The sequence below is a fragment of the Trichosurus vulpecula genome, chromosome 1 (genome assembly GCF_011100635.1).
Source record: "Trichosurus vulpecula isolate mTriVul1 chromosome 1, mTriVul1.pri, whole genome shotgun sequence".
In the NCBI taxonomy this organism is placed as follows: Eukaryota; Metazoa; Chordata; class Mammalia; order Diprotodontia; family Phalangeridae; genus Trichosurus; species Trichosurus vulpecula.
The window spans coordinates 378,410,385-378,436,691 of record NC_050573.1 but is presented as its reverse complement, the minus strand read 5'-3'; the positions used below and the strand labels follow the sequence as shown (position 1 = coordinate 378,436,691).

Here is a 26,307-nt window from a genome sequence, read left to right as displayed (position 1 = left end):
CCATTTTTGCCTGCTCTGGACCTATTCTGAATATACCACTTCCATTTGATTATGCTTGCCTCTTGTGCATGTCCAATTCTGTGAGAAGCTGGGGTACTCATTACCCAAGTCATAATTGGAATTCCAGGCCTTAATACCACTTCATGACCCAGAGTTAGTTGCTCAGTTTCTACTAAAGCCCAATATGCAGCTAACAGCTGCTTCTCAAAAGGTGTATATTGCACTCCAGATGAGGGCAGTTTCCTTGACCAAAAGCCTAAAGGTACACTTCGGCTTTGTTGTTTTTGCCACAGACTCCAATTTGCATAGTCATCTTGTACAGTCACTTGTAACTCCACTGGCCCATTTTGCATAGGCCATAAGTCTAGAGCTAATTGAATAGCAGCCTTTGCTTCCTCAAAAGCTCTACTTTGTTCAAGTCCCCAGTCAAATTCATATTTCTTTCTGGTGACTTTATACAAGGGTTTTAAAATCTGTCCCAAATGTGGGATGTGGTGTCTCCAATAACCAAACAGCCCTATGAACTTTTGGGCCTCTTTCTTATTGGTAGGGGTGGGAAAATCCTGGATTTTTTGTCGAGCTTGTGGGAGAATTTCTCGCAGTCCTCTATTCCACTGTATCCCCAAGAATTTTACAGTTTGAGCTGGCCCTTGAACCTTTGCGGGGTTGATTTCCCATCCTTTGCTTTTCATATGGTCAATTAATAATACTAAACTCTCCTCCACCTCCTTTAGATTCTTTCCCTGTATCATGATGTCATCTATGTAATGTGTAAGCTGTACACCAGGTAACTTTAATTCATCCAAATGTTCAGCTACAATCCTGTGGCAAATAGTTGGGCTATGAATATATCCTTGCGGCAGGCGTGTAAATGTATACTGTCGGCCTTGCCAAGTAAAAGCAAACTGATTCCATTGCTTGGGGTCTATTGGGATTGTAAAGAAGGCATTGGCCAAATCAATAACTGCATACCAAGTCCCTTCACGTTTTTGTATTCTCTCTATTAAAGTAACCGTGTCTGGGACAGCAGCATACAAGGGAGGAGTCACTTTGTTCAGCTGTCTATAATCTACTGTCATCCTCCATGTTCCATCTGACTTTCGGACTGGCCAGACAGGGTTGTTCCATTGAGTAGTTGTAGGGACTAACACTCCTGCCTCAACACATTCTCTTATAGTGTTGGCAATTTCATCTTGCCCACCTGGCACACGATATTGCCTCAAAGTAATTATTTTAGAAGGTTCGGGCAAAGTGATTGGATCCATCTTGATTTTCCCCACTAAGACTGCATTAATGCCCATTTTCCTCACAGCAAATTGGTATTTCCCTTCGGGTAAATTTAAGGTCATACCCTTCAATATGTCTATTCCAATGATGTATTCGGGAATAGGCACAATAACCACACTATATTCTTTCTTGGGCAACTGTCCAATTTTCATCATTAATTTAACTTGCCTGGCTGATATTTCAGTCCCTCCTAGTCCTGTAATGGTAATAGGAGTTCCATGGCTGAACTTGTCTGGATTTCCATAAATAAGGGTGGCCTCGGCCCCAGTATCTATTAATGCCTCAGTTACCGTACTTGACCCATTTTTCCAATATATGGTCAAGTTAATGTGAGGTCTACAATCCAGCCTGTGTATTTCCTTAATTTGGACTGGGGCTCGGCCTGTTCCCTAGTATTCCCTTTCATATGATTCACTTGGGTTTGAAGGTTCAACATCTGTAGTATTTGCAGGAGCAGTTCTTATTTCCCTATCTCTCCTGTTATCAAGGCCTTTATCTCTGTACATTCTATATAATTCATTGGTTGGAATTCCATCTATCATTTCAAAACCTACCCCTGCTCTCAATAAAGCAGTAAACATTTCTTTCCTTGTTACTCTCCTTTGGCGCCAAGTTTGCTGGTTATTCACCCTTCTCTCTCGAGGAGATCTATCCCTTCCCCAGTCACCTAAGTCATGTAACTGTAAAATCTTATTTATCACTGTTGTAAGACGGCTCCCTACTTCTCCAAGTAATAAATTCAAAATTAGTTGTTTATAAGCAGGGGGAGCTGTCCTAATTATTAAATTCCTATGAGGCAGTTCCATTGGATCATTGTAATATTTGTCTGAGGTTCCTATCATAATGGCAGTCTTCATTACCTCCTCCTTTAGTCTCATGATACAATCTCTAAGTGAATACCAGGGTCTGTGCTCAGTGGGCCACATAGAATCAGTAGCATATCTCTTATTGCATCCCACAGCGGCTAATGCCAACAGAGTAGTCCTGCTATCACCATCTCCTTGCTGATGATGTTCCCTAAAAGCTTGTTGAACTAGAGGATCATGGCTGATACCTATGAATCTCATGCAGTCTGTCCTATCTACTGATATTCCACTGGCCCCTTGATCACTGAGTCTTACCATCCAAGATATCAATGGTTCTCCTATTCTTTGGCTGAATCTACTCAAAATATCTGTGACCTCTTGCGGTGAGAAATCTTCCTGAATTTCCCTTGTAACTGAATCTTCACCTCGGGTTTCTGTCTTCCTCCTTTGTATGGGTCGAGCCCTTGTCTGATCATTTAACCATCTCCTATGCTCTGTGTGAGGCACATCCTGAACCCCAGTAGTGTTTTGTGCCTCAGCCCCTAACATTGTCTCATTCTCTCCCCACTCACTTCCTCTGCCACCATGACTAGGACGAAGCAGGCAGTCAGGCTCTTTCTGGGCTGGGTTGAAATGCACTCTGGGCTTTTTTGGTCTCCTGTTGCTCTTAGCCACATTAATAGAAAAGTTCTCATTTGAGTCAGTTTGGTCTCCTGCTATCTGAGATTCCCCTTCTTCCTGTGGGGTAGGAGTGCCCCCATGTCTTTCACTTAATCTCAATCTTTCGTATACTAGCCGGTAGGCTGATAACACTATCCAGCTTTGCCTAGATAGTGATGCCCCTGACTGAATCCCAACTTCTCGTAAACACTTTTCCAAATCCCTAGGATCTCCTCTCCGTAGCCTTGGTTCCCAGTTTTCACAGGGTCCAGCTTTTTTAGCCAATTCTTTTGCTAGGGAGGAATAAAATGGATCCTCCCATCCTGGGATATTCATCTCTTCCTCTGGAATTGTTCTGCTTCTAAATAGAGATCTTATACCTAGCGATCCCATCCTGGTCGCCAAATGTATTAGGAGGGCAGAGTTTATAATCTCAAAGAGGATCATAAACATGTCTGAAACGTTCGGAACCGCTGGATATAAGAAACTCTCAAAGTAGAAGGCAGAAGAATCAAAACATTTATTTAGGCTCCACAGTAACCAACCCATGAACCAGCAACCCCATTTTGATATATTGATCAAAAGCTTCCAGGCCCAATAAGTACGCCTTGAAAGAGTAACCAGGAGGCTACAGAGAAGCATGATTGCGTAAAGCAAAATCATGTTTCCCCCTCTATGGTAATAAGATTACCCACTGGCCTGAAGTCTTTGTTCAGCTTCCTCCCGTAGGTCAGCTCTGCTACTGGCAGCTCCTGCTTCAGCTGTGGCTGTGGCTGTAACTGTAACTGTCGCTGTAACTGTCGCTGTAACTGTCGCTGTAACTGTCGCTGTAACTGTCGCTGTAACTGTCTCTGGCTCCAACCGGAAAAGGAAAAGAGGATCTTCAAGCTGTCCTCTCCCCTCTTATAGAGTTTTTGACATCATCAAGCACCGCCTGAACGACCAGGGCCGATTGGTTCTTGACTTGGCCCCTCCCCCTAGCGTAGCCGTTAACACCTCCCCTCAGCCAGCCCCATGACTCATCACACAGGAAGTTGTCTGCTTCCTGGAATGCTCCTTGGGCCTCCTGCCCCGGAAGAGCAAGCCACAGTGTCCAGAGGCTCAATGAGGTAAGCTGAGTCATTCAAAGAAAACAAAGGCCATTCTGGCTACAGCTGCCTAACTGTCTCTTTTGCTTTCTTCACTTTTATTCATTACACTTCGTCAGACTAGCCTTCTTGTTCTTTGTTGACTACTCTTCATCTGTTCTACATCTCTTATGTACCTGATGACATCCATGCTGTCTCCAACAGTAGAATGAAAACTTAAGGTCTAGCCTTCTTATTTTCCTGTTTCTGCCTTTTTATGTATCTCTGGAATTTAAAACAGTGCATGGCACATAGTAGGTGCTCAAAAACTCCTTGTTGACTGATCGTTGTAATGGAAAAGAGCATTGGTTTGGGAGTTGGAAGACAAGTGTTATAGTCCCAGCTCTCACATTTACTAACGTGACCTTGGGTAAATCATTTAACCTGTCCTACCCTCAGTTTCCTTATTAGTAAAATAAGGATAATACTACTTTTGCTACCTACCTCACAGGATTGTTATAAGGACCACATGAGACAACTATGTGAAACCACCCCATAAAATCATTGTGTCATTGAGTTTTAGAGCTAACACTGGAATAAAAAGATGATCCACACATGAATTCTGATTCAAGCCAGGGTTGTCTTATCCTGGGAGAGCAGAGAGCTTTTTGGGAGGCTCCTACTAATCAGTCAGTCAGCACGCATGTATTAAGTGCTTCCTACGTGGCAGGCACCAAGCTGGATGTTGGGTAGGTCTGAAGACTTGGAGCTGGAGGGGAATTCCATGCGTATTGTTGTATTATATTATATTATATTATGTTATGTTATGTTATGTTATGTTACGTTACGTTACGTTACGTTACGTTACGTTACGTTACGTTACGTTACGTTACGTTACGTTACATTATATTTATATTATATTATATTATGTTATGTTATGTTATATTATATTATATTATATTATATTATATTATATTATATTATATTATATTATATTATATTATATTATATTATATTATATTATTATTGCTGGGGGTTAGACAGCTATAGGAGGTAAGGGTAATTAGAGTGGCCAACCAAGTTAGAGGTAGATTAGTGATGTTTGAGGATCAATGGCTCCAACCTCTTTGAGCCAGAACAATCTGAGATCCCACCATTACCCTAGAATAAAGGAATCACTGTGAAGCTGATGCTGATCAGGGCCAGTCTTAGGAGCATAGATGGAACTGGTGATTTCCTTCCTATATGGCATGACTTCTGGGTCACAGAAACATAGTTCTGGAACTGAGAGGGACCTGCTTTCTGAGAGTCTACTGCTCTCCTTTTACCAATGAGGGAACCAAGGCCTAGGAAGGTTAAGTGATTTGTGCAAGGTTTTACATATAGTAAGTGATAACGTTGGGGTCCAGACTCAGGACTTTTAATTTGAAATACGTCATTCACCGTACCGCATTGCATCCACTGGGACCCTACCCTGGGGTAGCCCCTGCTCCGTATCCAGCTTTTCCAGCTTCCACCTGATGCCTGGGGATAAAGTCTTTTTATTCCACTGTTAGAGATCAGTCTTAACTTGTAAATGCGGGTTGAATGAGAAAACCTAGTAATTTACCTTCACGTTGAAGTGTAAAGGACTGACATCTGGACCTTTCTGGAGAGCAGACTTCGATGAGGGAGAAAGGGGAAGGGAGTAGGGGGAAGGGAGCCCTTAGGGAGTAAAGGAAAAAGAAAGAGAAGGTTCAGGGTGCCAAATTCCATGATTTTGTCTTGGTCTGGTCCTGACTATGATTAACCTATTTCCAGGAATCCCAGATGAACTCTATAATGAGGCACTTAATATAGTGACAATTTATATAAAAGTGTAATAATGTTCCTTTTTCTCCTTACCTCCTCCCTGGGAAGTCAGTCCTGTCAGATAGAGAACAAAGCAGCAAATTAATTCACAGTCTGACATAATTGTGAGAGATAGAGAGGATAGTAGTCTGGATAGGGTCCTACTGCTTGTTAGTGGAAAGTGGGTCATACTGGTTTCCTTTCTGGCTTTATATGCTACTGGCCTTGAGTGCCAAATCTGCAGTCAGGAAAACTCGGATTCAAATCCTGCCTGAGACATTTACTTGCTCTGTGACTGTGGACATGTCATGTAACCTCCTTGTCTCAATTTTCTCATCCGTAAAATGAGGATAATATCTGCATCACTTACTTCGCAGGACTGTCATGGGGATCAAATGCAATCATGGATATGAAACGCTTCACAAACCATTAAGCACTAACTGCCCAATGTTGTGCATTTCTTTTATTTTTAAATTCAAGTAGTCTTCAAATCCCTTCGGGTTACACATTGATTTTATTTTAAAATGTATTATCTATATTTCATTGTATTTTTATTTATCTCGTTAAATATTTCCCAATTACATTTTAATCTGGTTCCTGTGCATTTGAGAATGTTGTGCCGGGCAGGGCTGTTTTCACAAGCCTGGACTATAAAAAATCTCTAAGGCACCTTCTGTCTTAAAATCCTATGGTCCTATTAGTCCTGACTGCCATTATTTAGCTGTGTGAATTTAGGCAAATCATTTAATGCTCTCAGATATTTCTGCTTCTGTAAAATGGTGATGATGATTTTTGTCCAACCTACCTCCTAGGGTGGTTACCGGTATCAAAAGAGACAATGCTTGACCGACTGTAAAGACCTACCTATATTGAAAGGATGACCAAAGAACTTTATATCAAGAGTTGGAGCAGCCCCTCAGAGGTCATCTAGCCCAGGGCTTCTTAAACTTTTTCTGATCCCTGTTTGCCTCTTAGCAGTGTTAGTTGGCAGTTGTGTGGCCCAAGGGCATGTGTAGTGCAAAGTGAAAATGCTTTGTGTTCAGAACCAAGGCTGCAGTGAAGTTGCGTGATGCAACACGGACAAGTGCTGCCAGAAACACCTAGGATTCATTACACATTTGATTTTGAATTAATTTTTGGTCATTGCACATTGAGAAACTTTTGACTGTTGCCACATGTTCCCCAATCCCATATGGGGTCACGACCCACAGTTTAAAAAGCACATTCTAGCCCAGCCTCTGCATGAGCAGGCATCATTTCTACATCACCAACAAATGTTCAACCAGACTCTGCTAGAAGACCTCCAGTGATGGGGAGCTCATTACCTGGTAGTACTTAGAACCCTGATTATATAGTAGGCGCTTAGAACTGTGGGGTCCTCCTGAGAATTCCTCTTTCCTTTCTCCCTTCTAGGTACTCGTGAAATACCATAAACACTAAGCAAGTTGTATTTATATGATGCCTTTTTGAAGACTCCAATGTCATAGTGAACTACCAATAAAACATGCCCTGGGCATATGAATTCAGTAGAGCATGAAATATTCAGTAAGCCCCCAACTCACAGCGTCTTCTTAAAAGGTCAGGACCTTGTGGGCAATTAGTGTTCTTAAAGGCAATTGGTGTCAAATGAGATAATTCAATTTGTCTGGAGTGACCTATATCTAGCTTATCAAACAAGAATATGGTATAGTTACAAGAAACAACCAGTGGGACACTGGCTCATATTTGTAGATGTTAGAGTTGAAAAATGAGTTTTCTGTTAGGCTTGGCCTTGGTCAAACACATTTATGCTATTGGGACAGCTGAATGAAATCCCTCTGTCAGGCAGCCAGCCATAATTCTAGTTGAAGACTAGTTGTCTGAACCATAACCAAGGGGCCATTCCTTACCTCCTGGCAAGAAACTTTCTTTCCCTGAAAAATACCTAAGAAGAAAGTCCTTTGAGTACTGAATTATAACCCTAAGGCCATGACAGATACTTCCTAAGTTGACTACAGGTTCCTTGAATATGTATATTAAATGCCATTACACTTACTTTAAGAATCTGGAAGTTTCAGATGGTTCACTGGAATATACAAATGTCAACCCTTCCCCAAACAAAATGTTATTCTCTCTGTTATATGCTGCGGGCATTGTCCATAAATTAGATAGTGCCCCATCAGTAATCAACAATTTGGCAGATTATGCCTATGATGAAGTTAACTATTTTTGACCTAAAGGTTTATTTAATTACCTTCATTAGTGAGCAAAATGACATTTTTTGAATATGGCAAATGCTAAAATGTCCATGTTTTTACCCTTTTGCTGTTGAGGGAAACCACAGACCATCAAACCTTAGAACAGCAAGGGGACTCTGAAATCATCAGACCAACCTGTATATAGTCAGAGACTCCCCCCTACAACACCCTCAGTAAGGAGTAATTTAGCCTCTGCTCCAGTGATAAAGAATTTCCACCCTCCTAAATCAGCTCATTTTACTTTTGGACGATTCTAATTATTAGGAAAATTTTCCTTACTTTCAGTTGAAATCTGTCTCTTTAATTTCTACCCATTACTCAGAGTGCTGTCCAAGCAAAACAAGTCTTATCCCCATGCCAAATGATAGCCTTCTAAATAGTTTTAAATAGTAATCACGTCCCCACTAAATCTCCTTTTCTCTGGATAAATAGCTTTAGTTCTCTGGACAGCTTCTTATATCGCAAGCTTTCAATTTCTTCCACCACACTGATCTTTTCTCTGGACCTAGTCCAGCTTATCAATATCCTTCCTATAGTAAGTCTCTTAGAACTGAAGAAAGTACTCCAGATGTGGCAGTATAGTGAGATTGTCACCTCCTTCATTCTGGACACTATGCTGCCATAAACACAATCCAAAATAGCATTAGCTTTTTGAGGTACCACAACATCCTGATGGTTAATATTGAGTTTGCAGCCCACTAAAACTCTTCTTTAATGGTTATTTTCTCAAAAAACACCTAGCTGTGTTGAGCATTGAGGAGAATAAAGAATAGATAAGGAAATTATTAGGAACATCAGCAGAGGTGTAATTTAATATTTTGCAGGGCATTAACCTGTATCTAATGGATTATAGGTAAAAATTCAAAGCATGGCTAATGTTGACCTCAATCTGTTTTATTAGTTAAAGTCAACCTTTTTTTTTGGAAGTCAGCAATTCTGTGCTTAATATTAATTACGTAGAGTTTAAAATATTTTTCCCTATTTTAAAAAAAGTCCGGTCATGGATTACTATTATATAAATTACCTGGATAGTATTAACATTGGCTCAGCTTCCCATTAATTCAGGTTTGTTGGCTTCAAGGTCAGTCTCAAATAAAAAAAGTCTGAGTTCATTAGTGTTTTTCAAGTAATGTGGTTTTACTACTTTTAAGTACATATGGTACACTGAACTAGTCTGCTAATCACACTGTTAGACATGGTTAATTGAATGGAGAAGAATAATTTGCAGTTAATTAGCATATTTTATGATAGGATAGTACCGAAGTATTTGAAAATAGTTTGTTCTTTAAAGTAGATTAAGTGTTTACACTATTTTATTTGCTGGGCAAAACATTTCTTCATAGATAGTTCATGTATGAATTCTGCCTCGTCTGAATTGTTTTAAAGGCCCATTTACTGGGGATGTTCAGATAATAAAGCTTCATGCCGGATTTCCCGTCCTTTGCATTCAGAGACTCCTGAACTGCTGAAAAAAGGAGTTGGGGTTGGTTTAAACTCCTCTACCTTGAAGATTGTTTTTCTCACGACTATGGTGAGTTTGAGATTACTTTTGAGTCAAATAGATGGGTTAATTCTAAAGCTGCAGTGAGTATCTCACAGGCACTCGAGAAATATCTTTAGAGAAATCAAGCACGAACACAGCTGGCACGTGACTCGAGAGAATGGAGAGGTTTCGGAGTCAGGGCTTCAGAAGCACCAGTGCCCAGGATGGGAGATAGTTGGAAACTTAGAATGCAATAAAAATGAACCACATTAAATTTTAAAAATATATCGGGGAGAAGGACATCTTTCAGAGGTGGTTCATTCGAGCTGCATTTCTATGTTGTTGTTTTTCCTCCTCTCCCTCCTAAAGACACTTAGAGGTTAAAAAAAATCTTTGTGATTAGCTTGTCATAGCTCTCCAGAGCTCGTGGTGAGGGGATGAAAGAGTCCATAGTTGTTTGGGTAGGTAAGACAAGGTTCCGCTCTTCTGAACTGCAACTAGGACTTCATTTACAAGCTCAAAGTGGAGTTTGGGGGCCTTGGGCGAAGGTGGGGAAACATGTGAATTTCTTTCTTTTGAAATAGTTTGGAAAGCTAGCGGGGGAGGTCTGCTCACCAGCCAGTGGCAGGGGGAGCCCGTCCAGTGAGAAATCAGCCTGCAGGAGCCAAGTGCTCTCTCTGTCCTTGAAGAGCAGCCCAGTTGACCTTGCTCCTGCTTACTCCTGAGAAATCACCAGGAAAGCCGAGAAAATAGAAGTGTGGTGACTAAACACCCTTCCTGCCGCATGCAAATGCAGTCAGGCTGGGAGCTGGGCTCCACTCCTCCCCTCGTCTCAATCGGGCTTTTCATTCCCTGATCCAACCGGCATTTTCTGCTTTCCTCCCTCCCCCACTCACAAACAGCTTTTCATGAACCAGATTGCCACTGTTCTGTCCCCCTCCTTCTCCCTTCCCCCATCCCCTCCTCCCCTTTCTCGTCCCCTCCTCTTTTCCCTGCAGGACTGAATCAAAATCTTCCTGATCACTACCTACTTGTTCGATCATAGCACATCCCGGTCACGTCTCCCGGCGAGCCCTGACTGCCAGCATCACTGAGCAAAAGCAGAGGAGGGCAGAGGACGTTGGGGAGCCGGGAAAGGGGGTGGGAGCCCCAGGCCTTCTCATTGGCTGCTCCCCCCGCCCCACTTGATGTGCTGTTTCTCTGATCTGGGCATCTGGAATCTCTCTGTGGAATGGAAATAGGGAGCTTGTCCCGCAAGAGGGGCAGAGGGAGGGAGGAGGAAGGCTGAGGGTCGGCGTGGCCCGGGCAAACCCAGGACGGCGTTGCACCGCTGGCTCCCTGGAGCGCGGCACGAATGGTTTTGGATGACTCCCACGATCAAGGTGCTTAGAAAGTTTACCCCACCGAGAGTGAGGTGCTTCATCTGACAGCCCCAGGGAGCGCAGAGGAGGAGGAGAAAAAGGAGGAAGAAGAGGAGGAGGAGGGCGGCCGCACTATGGGGCATCGGGTCCTAAGCTGCCTCGGCCAGGGGCTGGAGGTACGAGCGCTTGCCCCCTGCCAGTGAGAGCTGGGCCCCCGAGCTCGGGACCCTGAGCCCTGGCCGAACTCAGTCGCCTGCCCCATCTCTCCGGGTCAGGATGGGCTACGCCGACCCCTCGGCCAACCGGGATTTGCTCGGGAATCGAACTTTGTTCTTCATCTTCATCTGCGCCTTTGCCGTGGTGACCTTGCTACAACAAATCCTATACGGCCGAAACTACATCAGGAGGTCAGAAAGTCGAATGCGGGGCTGAGGCTGGGGCTGGGGGACGGGCCGGAGGAGTCAGCTGGAGTTCACCCTACCGCAGCTGCTCCGGGGATGGGGGTTCATTTCTCTGGCTTTTTAAAGATGATGTGTATCGCTCCCCTCCTCCCCTTTTTGACAGAGAGTAGTACCGAGCAGCATTAAGTTTCTGTGGCAGCACAGATAAATGCAGCTATCTGAGAAGTCAGGGATCTCGGATGAGTGAGGACCTAAAGGGCATGTGTACTTCGGTCTTCCGTGATACAGGAGAGCAATATTCACAGCCTGCCTTGCGTCTCCCTAGAGGGAGAGCCTTGAATGCCAACACCAATTTTAGCTGATTAGAAATCCATTTGAATGTTGAGGGTCAACAGCGAGGGTCGAAATTAAGAACTCTGGTCTGTTTCAGGGACCTTCACTCCCTGCTTGACTCTAGAGTTAGTTCTGGAGGCTCCCTTGGGGCAGGTGTGGGTCAGATTTCTTGGGGAGCTTCTTGTTCAGTGAACTTGACCAATGTTCAACTTGGGGCTTTTGGGAAAATGAGGTTTTGGTAGTGGAATGGTGTGGAGGATAGGGAGGAGGGAATACAAAAGTCATGCAGAATTTATATTTTACCTGTCATTGGATTTTGTCATGTAAAAAACCAAACTAACCCACAGTTTAATCTGTCCTGGAACAGCAGAAAGAACACTCTGGAGTCAGAGGACCTGGGTTCAAATCCTACCTTTGATTCTTGTGATACTGACAAGTCATTTAACCTCCCTGGGCCTCAATTCCCTAGCTTGTAAAATGAGGGGTTTGTATTAGGTGGATGCCAAGGTCCTTAGATCTATGATCCTACCCTTAGATGGGTTTTTGTCATGACCCAGGGATAATGTAGTAAGAACTGTGAGCCCTTGTTTCTCACATCAAATACTCGACATGAACAGAAACATCCTCAGAAAGTATGACCTGGAAAATCTATGGAAAAATGACCACTTATACACTTAAACATTCTTCTTCTTTCTGCCTCTGTCTCTCTGAGGGTTGGAAACAGTTTCTGTTTATTTCTGCCTGCTAAAGTCCAGAGCCTGCACCAGTGTAGTCCCAAGCTGAAGTTACTATCAGGGACCAAATTTGTCCTGGTCTACAACTCCACCACCTTTTCCCATACTGCCAGACCAGCTTCTTCCTTCACCTCACCCCACAAGCTTACTCCCCTAGTTTGATTTTATTTTATTTTATTTAAATACCCCCTTCTCACTTTTCTGAGGAGACAGCTGTCCTTCTCTCCCACTTGACCATACATTCCCCTTCTACCCCACCCCCAGAAAGCCTGCTCTGGTTGATGTGGAGGGAGGAGGGCATTTAAAGTGCTCCCAGCCGAACAGCCATTGATCACTTTAAAATAGCTCTCTCAGCTATGGGAAATCACAGGTACCTTGGAATAGAAGATGAGAGAATTTAGACCTGGAAGGAACTTTAAAGATTGAGTCCAACCCCCTTATTTTACAGTTGAGAAAACTGAGACCCAGAGAGATAAACTTAGGTGTCATAGATGGTAAGTAGAAGGGCTAAGACTCAAACCTAGGCCAGATGTGCCTGTCCAGTGTGCTTAGATTTGTGGTTAGCCCTCAGGAGGTGACATGACCTTCAAGGGCATTTTCTTCCCTTTGGGAGTCAGCAGCTGATCAGACCTGCATTAGGCTGGTGATTTGGAAGGACAATTCAGCCTAGACCCTGGGAGGGTGTTGGAAACCTTAGCAAAGCTCCTGTGTTACTGCTCTCACCTCTGGCTGAGTCCTCACTCTCTCCTTCCCAGAAGGACAGCCTGGCTCTCAGTAGTTCCAACCATTTTCCCGGGTTTCCTCTCACTGTTTCTTGCCCTAGACATAGGTTTCGATTGTTTGTGTTCCTCCCCACCCTGCAGCCCCTCCCCCCCTCCCCCCAGTGGTGCTTGCCTCCATGGGGTCAGTCTTCTGGGAGAGCACATCTTATCAAGAAGGCCTAAGGGCTCAAGCCTGCCACATCCCTATCTGTTAGTCATGTTGATTTCTTGGAGCTAGGGGGTGGGGTTGAGGGGAGGAGGGAAAAGTAGGCAGCATCCCCAGCAAGCTTCTGTGATGTGATACTGGAGCAGTGTAGGGGGCATAGGGCTCCGCACAGAAGCAAACCAAGCTCGTTATTACTTACTATTGTTGGTTTCATTGGGTCAGGATGACCTCACCTTAAAGAGCTAGCTCCCCATAGCAGGATGGATATACCGTGATGCCTGCCCTGAAAAGGCATCAGCCTTGATCCTTTAAATACTTCTTATTCCCTTTCTGGGATCTTTCTATAGTACCCTGGGACAGTTGAAGCAGTCATGTACTAAGTGCCCAGTTCTGAAGTTTGGGGAGATACCTATGTCTATTAGATCTGCCTGGGAGACAAGTCCTACACACATGAAACAATTAAAAATAATTAAGTGCTATATATATTAAATGCCTTCTGTGGACAGAGCACTAGTTCGGTGAGATACAAAGTCCTTTGGAACTTATGGGAGTCTTAGAGTCCAGTGGGGAGATAAGACTCTAATACACAAGTAATTGTATATACATTATTATGAGACAAATACATTTGAGAGTTAGAAGTCCAAGTTCAGGAGGAGAGGTTACCAGGCTAAGCTTCCTGAGAAGTACTGACTACATGAAGGCACTCAAGAGAAAGAAGTCACTGGGCAGGATCTTGAGGATGGGAAGACTTCATGGAGGACTTTAGACTTGAACTGGGTCTTGGAGGATGAGTAATATTTGGCTAGCCAGATAAGAGGAAGAAGATGGTTCTGAGTTCTCAGCTGTGGGAAATCACAGGTACCTTGGAAGAGCAAATGATGGGCAGAAAATGAAGTTGGATAGCCTGAACAGAGGCGGAGGCAGAAATAAATAGGAGATATGTGGACCAGTGAAGTGAAGAGGCCTGCATGTCTGAGGCCAAGTCTGTGTGCTAGAGCACAAGGGAAGGTAAGGCTGGAAATATTGGCTAGGCTTAGATTGTGGAAAGTCTTGAAATCTAGGGAGAGGAGTTTGGGCATGATGTAGTTGTCAATAGGGAGCCATTTTGGTTTCTTGAGTGGAAGAATGACATGAGGAAATCACTGTTTTAGAAGGATGAGCGTGTGTGTGTGTGTGTGTGTATGTGTGTGTGTGTGTGTGTGTGTAGGGTGGATTAGAAACAGATGCCAGTGGGAGGGAGTATAGCAATAATCCCATCCAAGAGTCTCAGATCCTTAGTTCTTAGTCTACTTCGGTCCACTTTGGAAATCCCAAGAGTTAGTGCTTCTCCCTCTCTAATCCATTCCCCATGTGACTGCCAAAGTGATATATTCCTTTGGTTTGAGTCTGACCATGTCACTCTCCTGCTATAAAAGGTCTCATGGCTTCCTATTACCTCTCAGATAAAACATGGACTACTCCATTTGTCATTTATAACTACCTTTCCAGATATTATGCATTAGTCCCCTTCAGGCAAGTACCTGCTTAATCAAACTGGTCCACTTACTTGGAATTTTACATTCCATTTCTTGTCTTCAAGTCTCTGGCCAGGCAGCAAGTCCTCCCTATGTGGAAATGTATTCCTCCTCACCTCTGTCGCTTAGAATCCCTGGTTTCCTTTAAAGTTCAGTTAAAGTGCCATCTTTGATTTCTGATTTTCTGATCCTCTCATCAGCTAATGGTAGTTCTCTGCCCTCCCTTTGCCCCATTACCTTGTAGTTACTTTATATAGATATTAAAAAAAATCATGCTGTTTCTCCTAATAGTTTCATTTTTGTTTTTGTATCTCCAGTGCTTAGAAGACTATCTGGCACAGAGTAGGTACTTAATTGTTGGAATGATTGGTTGATTCTTGAATCTTGAGCTTATTTGGTGTCATACTATTAAAAGCTCTCATTGGTTTTTTTTTGAGTCAAAGAGAAAAACAAAGTTTATTAAAGATTTGCCGTAATGGGCAGACTCTTAGGGAGCCTGAGCATTTGTGACTCCAATGCCAGTGGGCCAGATTGAATCTAAGCTGAGCTAGATTGAATCTGAGCGGTTTCATGGTGGCAAGATGAGACTTATATACAAAAAGTTTGTGGGAGGGATCTAGGGTGGTCAAGTAGTCTGGGGTGCTAGGTCTCACTGTTTTTAAAAACCTAAGATGTCAGGGCCACTTGTTTCAGGTCACAAGTCACTTGCACTTGTTCAATGACAACGTTAGACTTGTGGAGAGAGGGAGATGTTAAGCCCAGTTCTTCGTGCTTCTAAACTGCTTCTATTTTTGTAAATTAGGGAACCGCGTGAGGTCTTTCAGGAATAGTACTCTGAAAGCATTCTGACTATCCGTGGCTCTCAAGCATACTCCATTGGCTAAAAGGGAAATGACCAAGAGGGTGTGAACAATTAGCCCCACCACTGGAGAAACCGATTAGGGCATGCGCTATCCTACCTAGGGATGAATGGGAACTTCTTCCTCCTCCCCTTCCTACTCACTCACCTATACATAGATTGCACTTTACTGATTACAAAGTATCTTTACACACATTTTCCTACTTGCTCCTCACAGTGACTCTAGGAGAGAGGTAATATTGATAATCATTATCCCCATTTTACACATGGGAAAAATGAAGCTAGTGAAGCAACCTGCTCGTAGTCTCATACTTAGTAAGTGAGAGATCTAGCATTTGCGCATAGGTTTTCTGACACCAAATCTTGACCTTCTCTACTACATTGCAATTGCGTCTTGGAGCCGCTAGGTGGTGCAGTGGCTGGAGTGCCAGACGCATCAGAAACGCTAAATTCTAATCCAGCTTCAGATACTTAGTGGCCGTGAGACCCTAGACAAATCACTTAACCTCTGATGTTTTCTCATCTGAAAAAAGGGGATAGTAAAAGCACCTACCTTCCAAAGTTTGTTGTGAGGACCAAATAAGATGATAATTGCAAGGTAAATTACATTGTAATCGTAAAGTATGCAGTGTCTGACACATAGTAAGCTATGTAAATGTAAGTTTCATTATTATTATTATTATCATCATTATTATTATTTTTGGAGGGGGAAGGCAGGGCAATTGGGGTTAAGTGACTTGCCCAAGGTCACACAGCTAGTAAGTGTGTCAAGTGTCTGAGGTCGGGTTTGAACTCAGGTCCTCCCGACTCCAGGGCTGGTGATCTACTCACGGGGCCACCTAGGTGCTCCAGTTTCATTATTATTAATAAAGTTATTATCTTGATGTAGAAAGACACACAATAATATTTATGATAATTACTGAGAGACCTCTCTATCAAGCAAATTTGGGAAGGTCATCCCTGGGATCCCTAGCCTCTTCTCTTTCTTCCCTCTTTAGGCACTTTCACCCTTCCCACTTCAGACACCTTATACTTGTCCCATGTCCTTTCAGCCAGTAGGAAAAGTAATCTGATAATGTCATTCATACTGAGGTGTGAGTGACTTCATATATTGTGCTTCTCAGGGGTATTGCATTTTACAAGATGTGCCTGGAAAAGGCAATCAATGCTCAAGCTAAGGGGGGGAATTTTTTCATGGAGAAATTTCAGGTACTTGCCTTAGCTGGGTTCTTCTAACTCTGCCTGATGAATTTTTCTCCTTTCCCGTCATTCTTGATGTTTTTGCAGCATTTGACACTATTGGTTACTCCTTTTTCCAGGGCAAGCTCTCCTTCGTTTCTATGACACTGTCTAACTTTTGCTCTCTCTGCTCCTTCTCAATTTTCTTTGTTGGTTCTTAATCCTCTTCCAACTCCCGCATGTGTGATTACCATCCAGGGTTCTATCTTCTTCTGTTTTCTCCACAGATTTTTTTGGTGGGTTCATCTCGTCTTGTATGCTCAATAATCATTGCTATGTAGTTGACTCTCAAATTTATATAATCACCTCCCTGAGCTATCTACCCACTCCCCTGAACTCCACTTCTCCATCTCCAAGTGCCTGTTGGCCATCTCCACTTGGATGTGCAGTTGATTCTAAGCTGAACTTCTAATTAGTGGCATAGGGAATAGAGTACAGAACTTCAAGTCAGAAAGATCTGAACTCAAATCCTGCTTCAGACATTTAGTATGTGTGACCTTGGGCAAGTCACTTAACAGGTCTGAGCCTCGGTTTCCTCATCTGTAAAATGAGGGGTTTAAATTTATAGCCTCCAAGGTACCTTCTTGCTCTAAATCTGTGCTCTGATGATTCTCACTCTGAACTGTTCTTCCTCCCCAATTCCCTGTTTTTGTTGTTGACAGTACTATCCCTCTAATCACCCAAAGTATGCCCTCAGAATCGTCTTCGACTCTTCCCTCTTCTAGAATGTCCCTTCCCCCCTCTCTCTTCACAGCCTTCCATTTTTTCCCTTGAAAAATAAGCTTTTCCACTTCCAAATTTTATCTTCCAATTTAGCCTGTACGTTTCATTCATTTCAAAGCCTCACTTCCTCTAGGATTTCCTGGGGCTCCCTATTGCTCACTATTTGAAGTCCAAACCCCTTTACAGGATTTAAAGGCCTTTTATACTCTCTCCCTACCCAATCTCCCCATTCTCACCTCCCCTTCTCCCCAATACACTCTGCTCCTCTTGGGCCAGCCTCATTGTCCCCTGAACATGCCATTCCCACTTTCCTTTCTCCATTTTCTCTTCTCACTTCCCAGCTTTCTGCAGTCTGAATTTTGACCTCATCACTCAACTGAAATTGTCTCAGATGCCTATTAGCTGTGTGACCCTGGCAACAATTAAGACTGAATTTCAGAGGGAGTATTCATCTTCATGGGGCAGCTAGGTGGAGCTGTGGACAGAGGGCTGGGCCTGGAGTCAGGAGGACTGGAATTCGAATCTGGCCTCTGACACTAGCTGTGTGAACCTGGGCAAATCACTTAATTCTGTCTCAGTTTCCTTGTCTGTAAAATGAACTGGAGAAGGAAATGGCAAACTGCTCTTGTATCTTCATCAAGAAAACCCCAAATGGGTTCACCAAGAGTCGGACATGGGATAGGGACAGTCCAAGGTTGCGGAACCTGTGGCCTTGCCAGTCCAAAATAGAATGTATACATTGCTTCCCTCTCTTAGAATGTAACCTGAGAGAAGGTAAGCCCAGGGTCCTACAGCTAGTAAAATGTCTGAGGTGGTTTCATGGATTCCAGAGGATTCCATGTCTTAGAAAGATGGTTGGAAGAGAACTTTTGGGCGCCGAAACCTCTAGCTGTCAGTGGTGATAACCTGACTGTCAGGGTCTTCTTGACCCCAAGTTAAGTGCTCTACCATTACCAACCCGTTTTTATTGATCACCTACTTTGTGCCTTCACCTGGGGTAAAAACAGAAGAGACATGGACCGTGCCCTCAAGGATCTTTAGGGAGGTTTGTTATAGGGAGAGAGGACAAAAATATGTGCAAAAATTAGTGAACAATACAAAAGTGAATTCTGCAGATTATTGCATTTCTTAAGTTAGTACTTTAAGTGTTAACAAGGGCTTGCCTTAGAACAACTCTGTGGGGTAGATGGTGTAAGTGATGCTATGTCTGTTTTACAGATGAGGTAACTGAGGCTCAAAGAGGTTAATAACACTGCTGGTTCAAATCGAAGTCACTCTCTAAGACCGGTGTTCATTCCACTACACCCACCATCCTGTTGACCTGCCTCTTAGGTTAAGGGAGAGGATGTATGGTACAGGTTATAGTAGTTAGGGAAAATTTCCTGGAGAAAGTAGGCCTTGAAAGGTGAGGAGGATTTGGATAAATAGAGGAGGGGAAGAAGAGCGTGATAAGCTGGTGGAATGGTGTAAGCAGAAGTGGGGCTGTGGGAATGAATACAGCCCATTTGGGGAACTGTGAGGAAACTGGCTGAGGAGAGATGGCAAATTTTAGGAAATAGTTGGATTGCTAGGCAGATGGGAGGAGAAAGGACATTCCAGGAAGCAATATAATATAAACCAAGGCATATTGGTAGGAATGGCATGTTCAGGGACCAGTGAGGCTGGCTGGAGGGGAGCAGAGTGTGTTGGGAAGAAGGGGAGATGAGGATGGGTAGATTGGGTAGGGACAGAGTCTAAAAGGCCTTTAAATCCTGCGGAGGGGTTTGGACCTCGAATGGTGAGCAATAGGGAGCCCCCGGAAATTCTCAAGCAGAGAATGACCTGGAGGAAGTGAGGCTTTGAAATGAATGGAATGTACAGGTTAGATTGGGACGTAGAATCTGGAGGTGGAAAGGCTGGTCACAAAGCTGCCCTCAGGAGTGAGGGAAAGAAGGCCTAGAAGTGCTATTTTTAAGTTAATTTATTTATTTTTAGTGTTCAACATTCACTTCCATAAGTTTTAAACTTTCCCTTCTTCCTCTCTCCCTCTCCTAGATTAAAATGTAGTTGGGAAATATTTAACAAAATAAATAAAAATACAATATAATATAGACAACATCCCATAGCTAAGTCAATATGTGGCTTGCATGGATCCTTATGTGTGGACTGGTAGCTTCCTTTTCTATTTAATTTTGATGCTATTGGACCAGACTGTCTCTTAGGTCCCTTGTAAATTGTAAAGCCAAAGGCTCTATTCTGATAATACAATCAGTGCATTCAAAATTGCTTCAGGCCAGTGTTTGGCTACCTCTGTTTGAGAGGCATGGCAAATGTGCCAAGAAGCTAAAATAGAGAAATAACCACATGGTGGATAAGGAGTTGTGGCTCCCTAATTCAGTGGGTACCTTTCAGATTGGAGTATATGTAAAGGTACAAAAGAGCATGAAACCCTATACATACCCTTACCTGGATCAAGGGTCATCACAGACAGCTCGTTCTATTTGAGCTGCATGTCTGAGGAAGAGGTAGTATAATGGAAAGTGTACTGGCCTTGAAGTTGAAAGTCCTGGGTTTTAATCCATCTTCTGATGCTCTCTGAGCCTGAGTTTCTTCATCTGTAAAATGAGGAAACCTATGTCATAAGACTGCTGTGAAGATAGTCCTTTGAGGTACTTTCCTCGCTATAGCCCTATAATGTAGATCATGCATTATTATTCCCATTTTTAAAATTATAGATGAGCAACCTAAAACACAGAGATATCAAGTGATTTTACCTAAGCCAGCCACTGGACTTATTATGCTCCCTCCCCACATCTTGTCTGTTGTCAACATCATCAAACAACCCAGATCTTCTACAAGGTCCTCAACTTTCACTTTGGATCAGTGTAGATATGATTCTCAAACTTTTTGGTTTCAGGACTCCTTTATACTCTTAAGAATTATTGAGGACCACCCCTAGTACCCACCAAGAGCTTTCTTCATGTGGGTTATATCTGTCAATACTTAATGGATTAGATAGAAAAAATCATAGTATTATTATAAAAATAATTTTGACTTCATGGATCCCCTCAAAGGGTTTTGAAGAACTCACAAGTCCCCAGACCACACTTTGAGAGTTTCTGGGAGAGACCAAAGGGCTTTCTGGTCCCTCCTTTATTATTACATATTATTGCTATCATCACTTCTCTTCCCTTTTCTCTCCCCCTCCCCCAACCCAGACACATACACATGTACATACATATAACATACGTACACATCCAGAAGCAAAATCACGTTGGTTTAGTAGTACTCAAATGAAAATAATGGAAAATGGAAAAATAAAGAAAAAAAACGGATACTCTTGTCTTGGACTCCTGGCTCTGTTAGACTGAATGAATGATTTGTAAGGGATCTCAAAGGCCTCTTTGTCCAACTCATACCTGACTGTTGAGCCTTTTATGATAGATATCCCCAACAAAGGGTCATCGATCCTCTTCTTGAAGACCTGTAGTGAAGAAGAACCTACTACCTTCCTGGGCAACACATTCTGCTTTTGTCCAGTCTTTATTGTTAGACCATTACGCCTTCCTAACACTGCTTCTCTGACTTCCTTTTAAAAAATGTGAATTATTAATCATATATTTTATTTTATGCTGCCTAAAATTTTCCTCCTTCCCGGAGACCCATTTTCATATAGCAAAGACTTTTTTTTTTGAAGAAGAGGAAGAAAAAAGAGGAAAGAGGGGAAAAAACCCAAGCAAAACAGATCAATATATAGAGAGAATTTGAAAATATATCCAAGGTTCTATACCCATGGACCCATCTGCCTCTGTAAAGCAGTGAAGTGAGGTGTCTTCTCATATCTCTTTTTTGGGTCATGGGTCTTTTTTGATTGTTTTGTAGTTCTTTTCACTTACATTGTTGTAGTCGTGTATATTGCTTTCATGATTCTGCTTACTTCACTCTATATCAGTTTATGTAAATCTTTCTGTTTTCTGTATTCATCATATTTGTAATTTCTTTTTAAAAAATTATTTTATTCTGAACTCAAGACATAAAATAAGCTTTTCCATAACAAAGTGGGATAGAAAAACAGAGTATTGCTCCTGAAGTTGCAGATCAATTATGAACAATTTGCTATTTCTTTCAAATATACAACAAAGTTATCATGTGACTTTCTTTTTTCCCCTCCCCTGCCCAAACTTAAGATGGCTACCATTAGACACAAATTTGTGTCTCTCTGTGTGTGTGGGTGCACATGCACACCCATGCCAACACATACACATCAGTTCTTTTTCTGAATTCAAACAGTATCTTCCTTCATAGAATCTTTTTGGTTAATTTGGGTATTTATAATAGAATGATTTGGTTGCTCAAAGTTGTTCTTAAAACAATACTGCAGTTACTGTATACAATGTTCTCTTGGTTCTGCTCATTTCACTCTTCTTTATTTCGTTGAGGTCTCTCCATGCTTTTCTAAAGTCATTGAGCTCATCATTTCTTATAGCAGAGCAGTATTCCATCATGAACATACACCATAATTTGTTTAGCTATTCCCCAATCGACAGGCATCCCCATGGTTTCCAGGTTTTTGCCACCAGAAAGAGAGCTGTAGAGAACATGTAGGTTCCTTTTTGTTTTCCCTAATAGTCTTGGGAAACAGAACTAAAAGTGGTTTTGCTGGGTCAAAGGGTATAGGCAGCTTAATAACTCTTTGGGCATAATTCCAAATCTCTCTCCAAAATGGTTGGTTGGATCAGTTTTCAGATCCACGAACAATGAATTAAGATCCCAATTTTTCCATATTCCCTCCAACATTTGTCACTTTCCCCTTCTATCATTTTAGCCAATCTGATAGGTGTAAAATGATATCTCAAGGTTGTTTTAATTTGCATTTTTCTAATCAATTTAGAGCATTTTTTCATATGACTATAAGTTGTTTTGATTTTTTCATTGGAAAACTGCTTTCATACTCTTTGACCATTTATCAATTGAGGAATGACTCACATTCTTATAGATTTGATAAAGTTTTTTATATATTTGAGACAAGACCCTTATCTGAGGGACTGTCTATAAAATTCCACACCTCCGCCACCCCCTGGTTTTCTGCTTTCCTTCTGATCTTAGCTACATTTGTTTTATTTGTACAAAACCTTTTTAATTCAATGTGATCAAAATTATCCATTTTACATCTCATGACACAGCCTATCTCTTATTTGTTCATAAATTTTTCACCTATGCATAAGTCTGATAGGTAATATGTTCCATATTCTTCAAATTTTCTTGTAATATCTCCCTTTATATCTAGGCCACATATCCATTTTGACCTTATCTTGACAAATGGCGTAAGACATTAGTCTATGCCCAATTTCTGCTAGACTGCTTTTCAGCTTTCCCAACGATTTTACCAAATAATGAATTCTTATCCCCAAAAGTTAAGTCTTTACACTTGTTGGACACTGGGTTGCTATATTTGTTTGCTCCTATAGATTGTATGTCTACTCTGTTCCACTGATCTATCTTTCTGTTTCTTAGTCAGTGCCAGATAGTTTTAATAACTATGGATTTATAATATAGTTTAAGATCTGGTACTGCTAAACCTCCTTCCTTTATATTTTTTCCATTAGTTCCTTTGATATTCTTTTTTTAACTTTATTTTTTTCACTTTATTTTTTATTTTTAGTTTACAACACTCAGTTCTACAAGTTTTTGAGTTCCAAATTTTCTCCCCTCCCTCTCCTTCCCCTTTCCCCCCTTTGATATTCTTGATCTTTTGTTCATCCAAATGAATTTTGTTATTATTTTTTCTAGCTCTGTAAAATAATTTTTTGGTAATTTAATTGGAATGGCATTGAATATATAGATTAATTTGGGTAAAATTGTCATTTTTGTTATATTGGCCCTGCCTACCTATGAACAATTAATACTCCTCCATTTATTTAAATCTGATTTTATTTGTGTACAAAGTTGCTTTATGGTTTTGTTTATATGGACCCTGGGTGTGTTTTGGTAGGTGTATTTCCAGGTATTTTATACTGTATAGAGTTATTTTAAATGGGATATCTCCAGCTATCTCTTCCTGTAGGATCCTGTTGATGATATAGAAATGCTGATGATTTATGTGGGTTTACTTTATATCTTGCTACTTTGCTGAAATTATTAATTATTTCAGTTATCTTTTTAGTTGAGTCTAGGATTTTCCAAGTATATCATCATATCATCTGAAAAAGACATAGTTTTAATACCTCATTCCCTATTCTGATTCCTTCTATTTCTTTTTCTCCTCTTGTTGAGATTGCTAGAATTTCCAATACAAGATTGGATAATATTGGTGACAGTGGGTATCTTAGTTTCACACCTGATCTTACTGGGAAGGCTTCTAGCTTATCCCCATTGTAAATAATGCTTGCTAATGGTTTTAGGTAAGTGCTTCTTATTAATTTAAGGAAAATCCCATTAATGCCCATACTTGCAAGTGTTTTTTAATAGAAATGAGTGTAGTACTTTATCAAGTGCTTTTTCTGCATCTATTGATATTATCATATGATTTTTTGTTACTTTTATTATTGATATAATCAATTATATTAATAGTTTTCCTTAATGTTAAACAATCCCTGCATTCCCGATATGAATCCCTCTTGGTCATAATGTATAATCTTTATAATACATTGTTGTAATCTTTTAGCTAGTATTTTATTTAGGATTTTTGTATCCATATTCATTAATTGGTCTATAATTTTTTTCTCTGTTTTTACTTTTCCTGGTTTAGGTATCAGTATCATATTTGTTTCATAAGAAGAATTTGGTAGGACCCCTTCTTTGCCTATTATTCCAAATAACTTATTTAATATCAGAATTAGTTGGTCTTTTGATGTTTGATAGAATTCACTTGTAAATCTATCTGGTCCTTGTGATTTTTTCTTAGGAAGCCCATTTATGGTCTCTTCAGTTTCTTTTCTAAAATAGATCTATTTAGATATTCCACTTCCTCTTCTTCTAATCTAGGCAGTTTTCTTCCATTTCCCTTAAGTTGTTAAATTTATTGGTATATAGTTGGGGAAGATAACTCCTTATAATTGCCTTGATTTCATCTTCTTTAGTGATATATTCACTCCTTTCATTTTTGATAACAGTAATTTGGTTTTCTTTTTAAAAATCATATTAACCAATGGTTTATCTATTTTACTGATTTTTAAATACCAATTGCTAGTTTCATTAATTAATTCAATGGTTTTCTTACACTCAATTTTATTAATTTCACCTTTAATTTTTAGGATTTCCTAAAATACAGGGTTTATTAGGGGACTTTCAACTTATTCTTTTTCTAGTTTTTAAAATTGCATACCCAATTCATTGGTCTTCTCTTTCTCCTTTTCATTGATATAAGCACTTAGAGATAAAAATTTTCCTCTGATTGCTGCTTTTGCTGTATCCCATAGGTTTTGATAAAGTTGTTTCTTTATTATAATTTTCTTTAATGAAGTTACTGTTTGTTTTTATTATTTGTTTTTTAACCCATACATTCTTTAAGGTTATTTAGTCCCCAGTTAGTTTTTTTCTATGTTTCCATGATTACTTATTAAATATAATTTTGATTGTATTGCAGTCTGTAAGGGAAACATTTAATATTTCTGCTTTTAACTATAAAAATGTACCTCTAAGAAAAAGGTATATTCCTTTTTAATTCCATTCAATTCTCTCTAGATATCTATCATATCTAGCTTATCTAAAATTCTATTCACTTCCTTAACTTCTATCTTATGTATTTTTTTTGTTAGTTTTGTCTAGTTCTGAGAGGGGAAAATTAAAGTCCCCCACTATTATAGTACTACTGTCTATTTCCACCTGTAATGCAATTAACTTTTCTTTTAAAAATTTGGATGCTGTGGCATTTGGTGCATATAAGTTTAGTATTGATATTATGTTTATCATAATGTAGTTTTCCTGTTTATCTCTTTTAATTAAATCTATTTTAGCTTTGACTTTGATATCATTATTGCTACCCCTGCCTTTTTTTTTTTGCATTGGCTGAGGCATAATACATTCTACTCCCACCCTTTATTTTAACTCTGTGTATATTTCTCATTTTGAAATGTGTTTCTTGTAAGCAGCATATTGTTGAATTCTGATTTTTAATCCATTCTGCTATCTATTTCTGTTCTATGAGTGAATTCATCCCTTCACATTTAAAGTTATAATTACTATTTGTGTATTGCCCTCCATCCTATTTTTCCTCACTATAGTCCTTCTTGGCCTCTCTTTTTACCTTATCCTTCCTCTAGTTTACTTCTATCCAGTACTTCTTTATTCCACACTCCTTTAAGGATTATCTCTCTTATCCTCTCCCCTAACCCTCCTTTTGCCACTCCTCTAAGAGCCCCTCCCTTTTCTTCTTCCCTTACCCTCCTAAATCTTAATCTATACACCCTTCTAACTCTCACCCCTTATCATGTTCCCTAACCCTCTTATTTCTTTATAAATTTAGAAGACTTTTATACCCTTCTAGATAACCCAGATTTGATGAGTAGGTTTCCAGCACTACCAGCCCTCTACCCCCACCTGATTCCTCTGTATCAGTTCTTCCTCTCATGCCTCATTTGTATGACATAATTGCTCTTTTTACCTTTTCCTACACAATTTTGCTTTTTAGAATCACATCATACTCATCTCAGTTTTTGTTTTGAACTGCTCTATTATTAAAGAGTGTTAATAATACTGTTTACACTTCCACGTATAAAAAGTAAACAGTTTGTCCTTATTGAATCCCTTATAATTGATCTTTGATGTTTACCTTATGTTTGTCCTGGATCTTATATGTCAAATTTCTATTAAGTTTTGGTTTTTTTGAGACAAAAACATGAACGTCTTGTCATTTCATTGAATGTCCT

General features: G+C 40.7%; 1 protein-coding gene and 1 long non-coding RNA gene across 3 annotated transcripts in view; one reads left to right on the top strand and one right to left on the bottom strand.

Moving 5' to 3' along the window:
- Positions 1 to 5,435: 5,435 nt before the first annotated feature.
- On the bottom strand, positions 5,436 to 10,558 carry LOC118834745. Its single transcript, XR_005009354.1, has 3 exons — positions 10,402 to 10,558; positions 9,986 to 10,091; positions 5,436 to 5,524 (listed from the first exon to the last, which is right to left on the bottom strand). It is a non-coding gene; the product is annotated as an uncharacterized LOC118834745 (long non-coding RNA).
- Positions 10,559 to 10,666: 108 nt separating this feature from the next.
- The window catches only part of ST8SIA5 (ST8 alpha-N-acetyl-neuraminide alpha-2,8-sialyltransferase 5), a 132,991-nt gene continuing 117,350 nt past the window's right edge, over positions 10,667 to 26,307 (top strand). For both annotated transcript variants that reach the window (XM_036756067.1, XM_036756058.1), the window contains exon 1: positions 10,667 to 11,138. In XM_036756067.1, the coding sequence (XP_036611962.1) occupies positions 11,008 to 11,138 (131 nt within the window). In that variant the 5' untranslated portion in view covers positions 10,667 to 11,007. The remainder of the gene's footprint in view (positions 11,139 to 26,307) is intronic.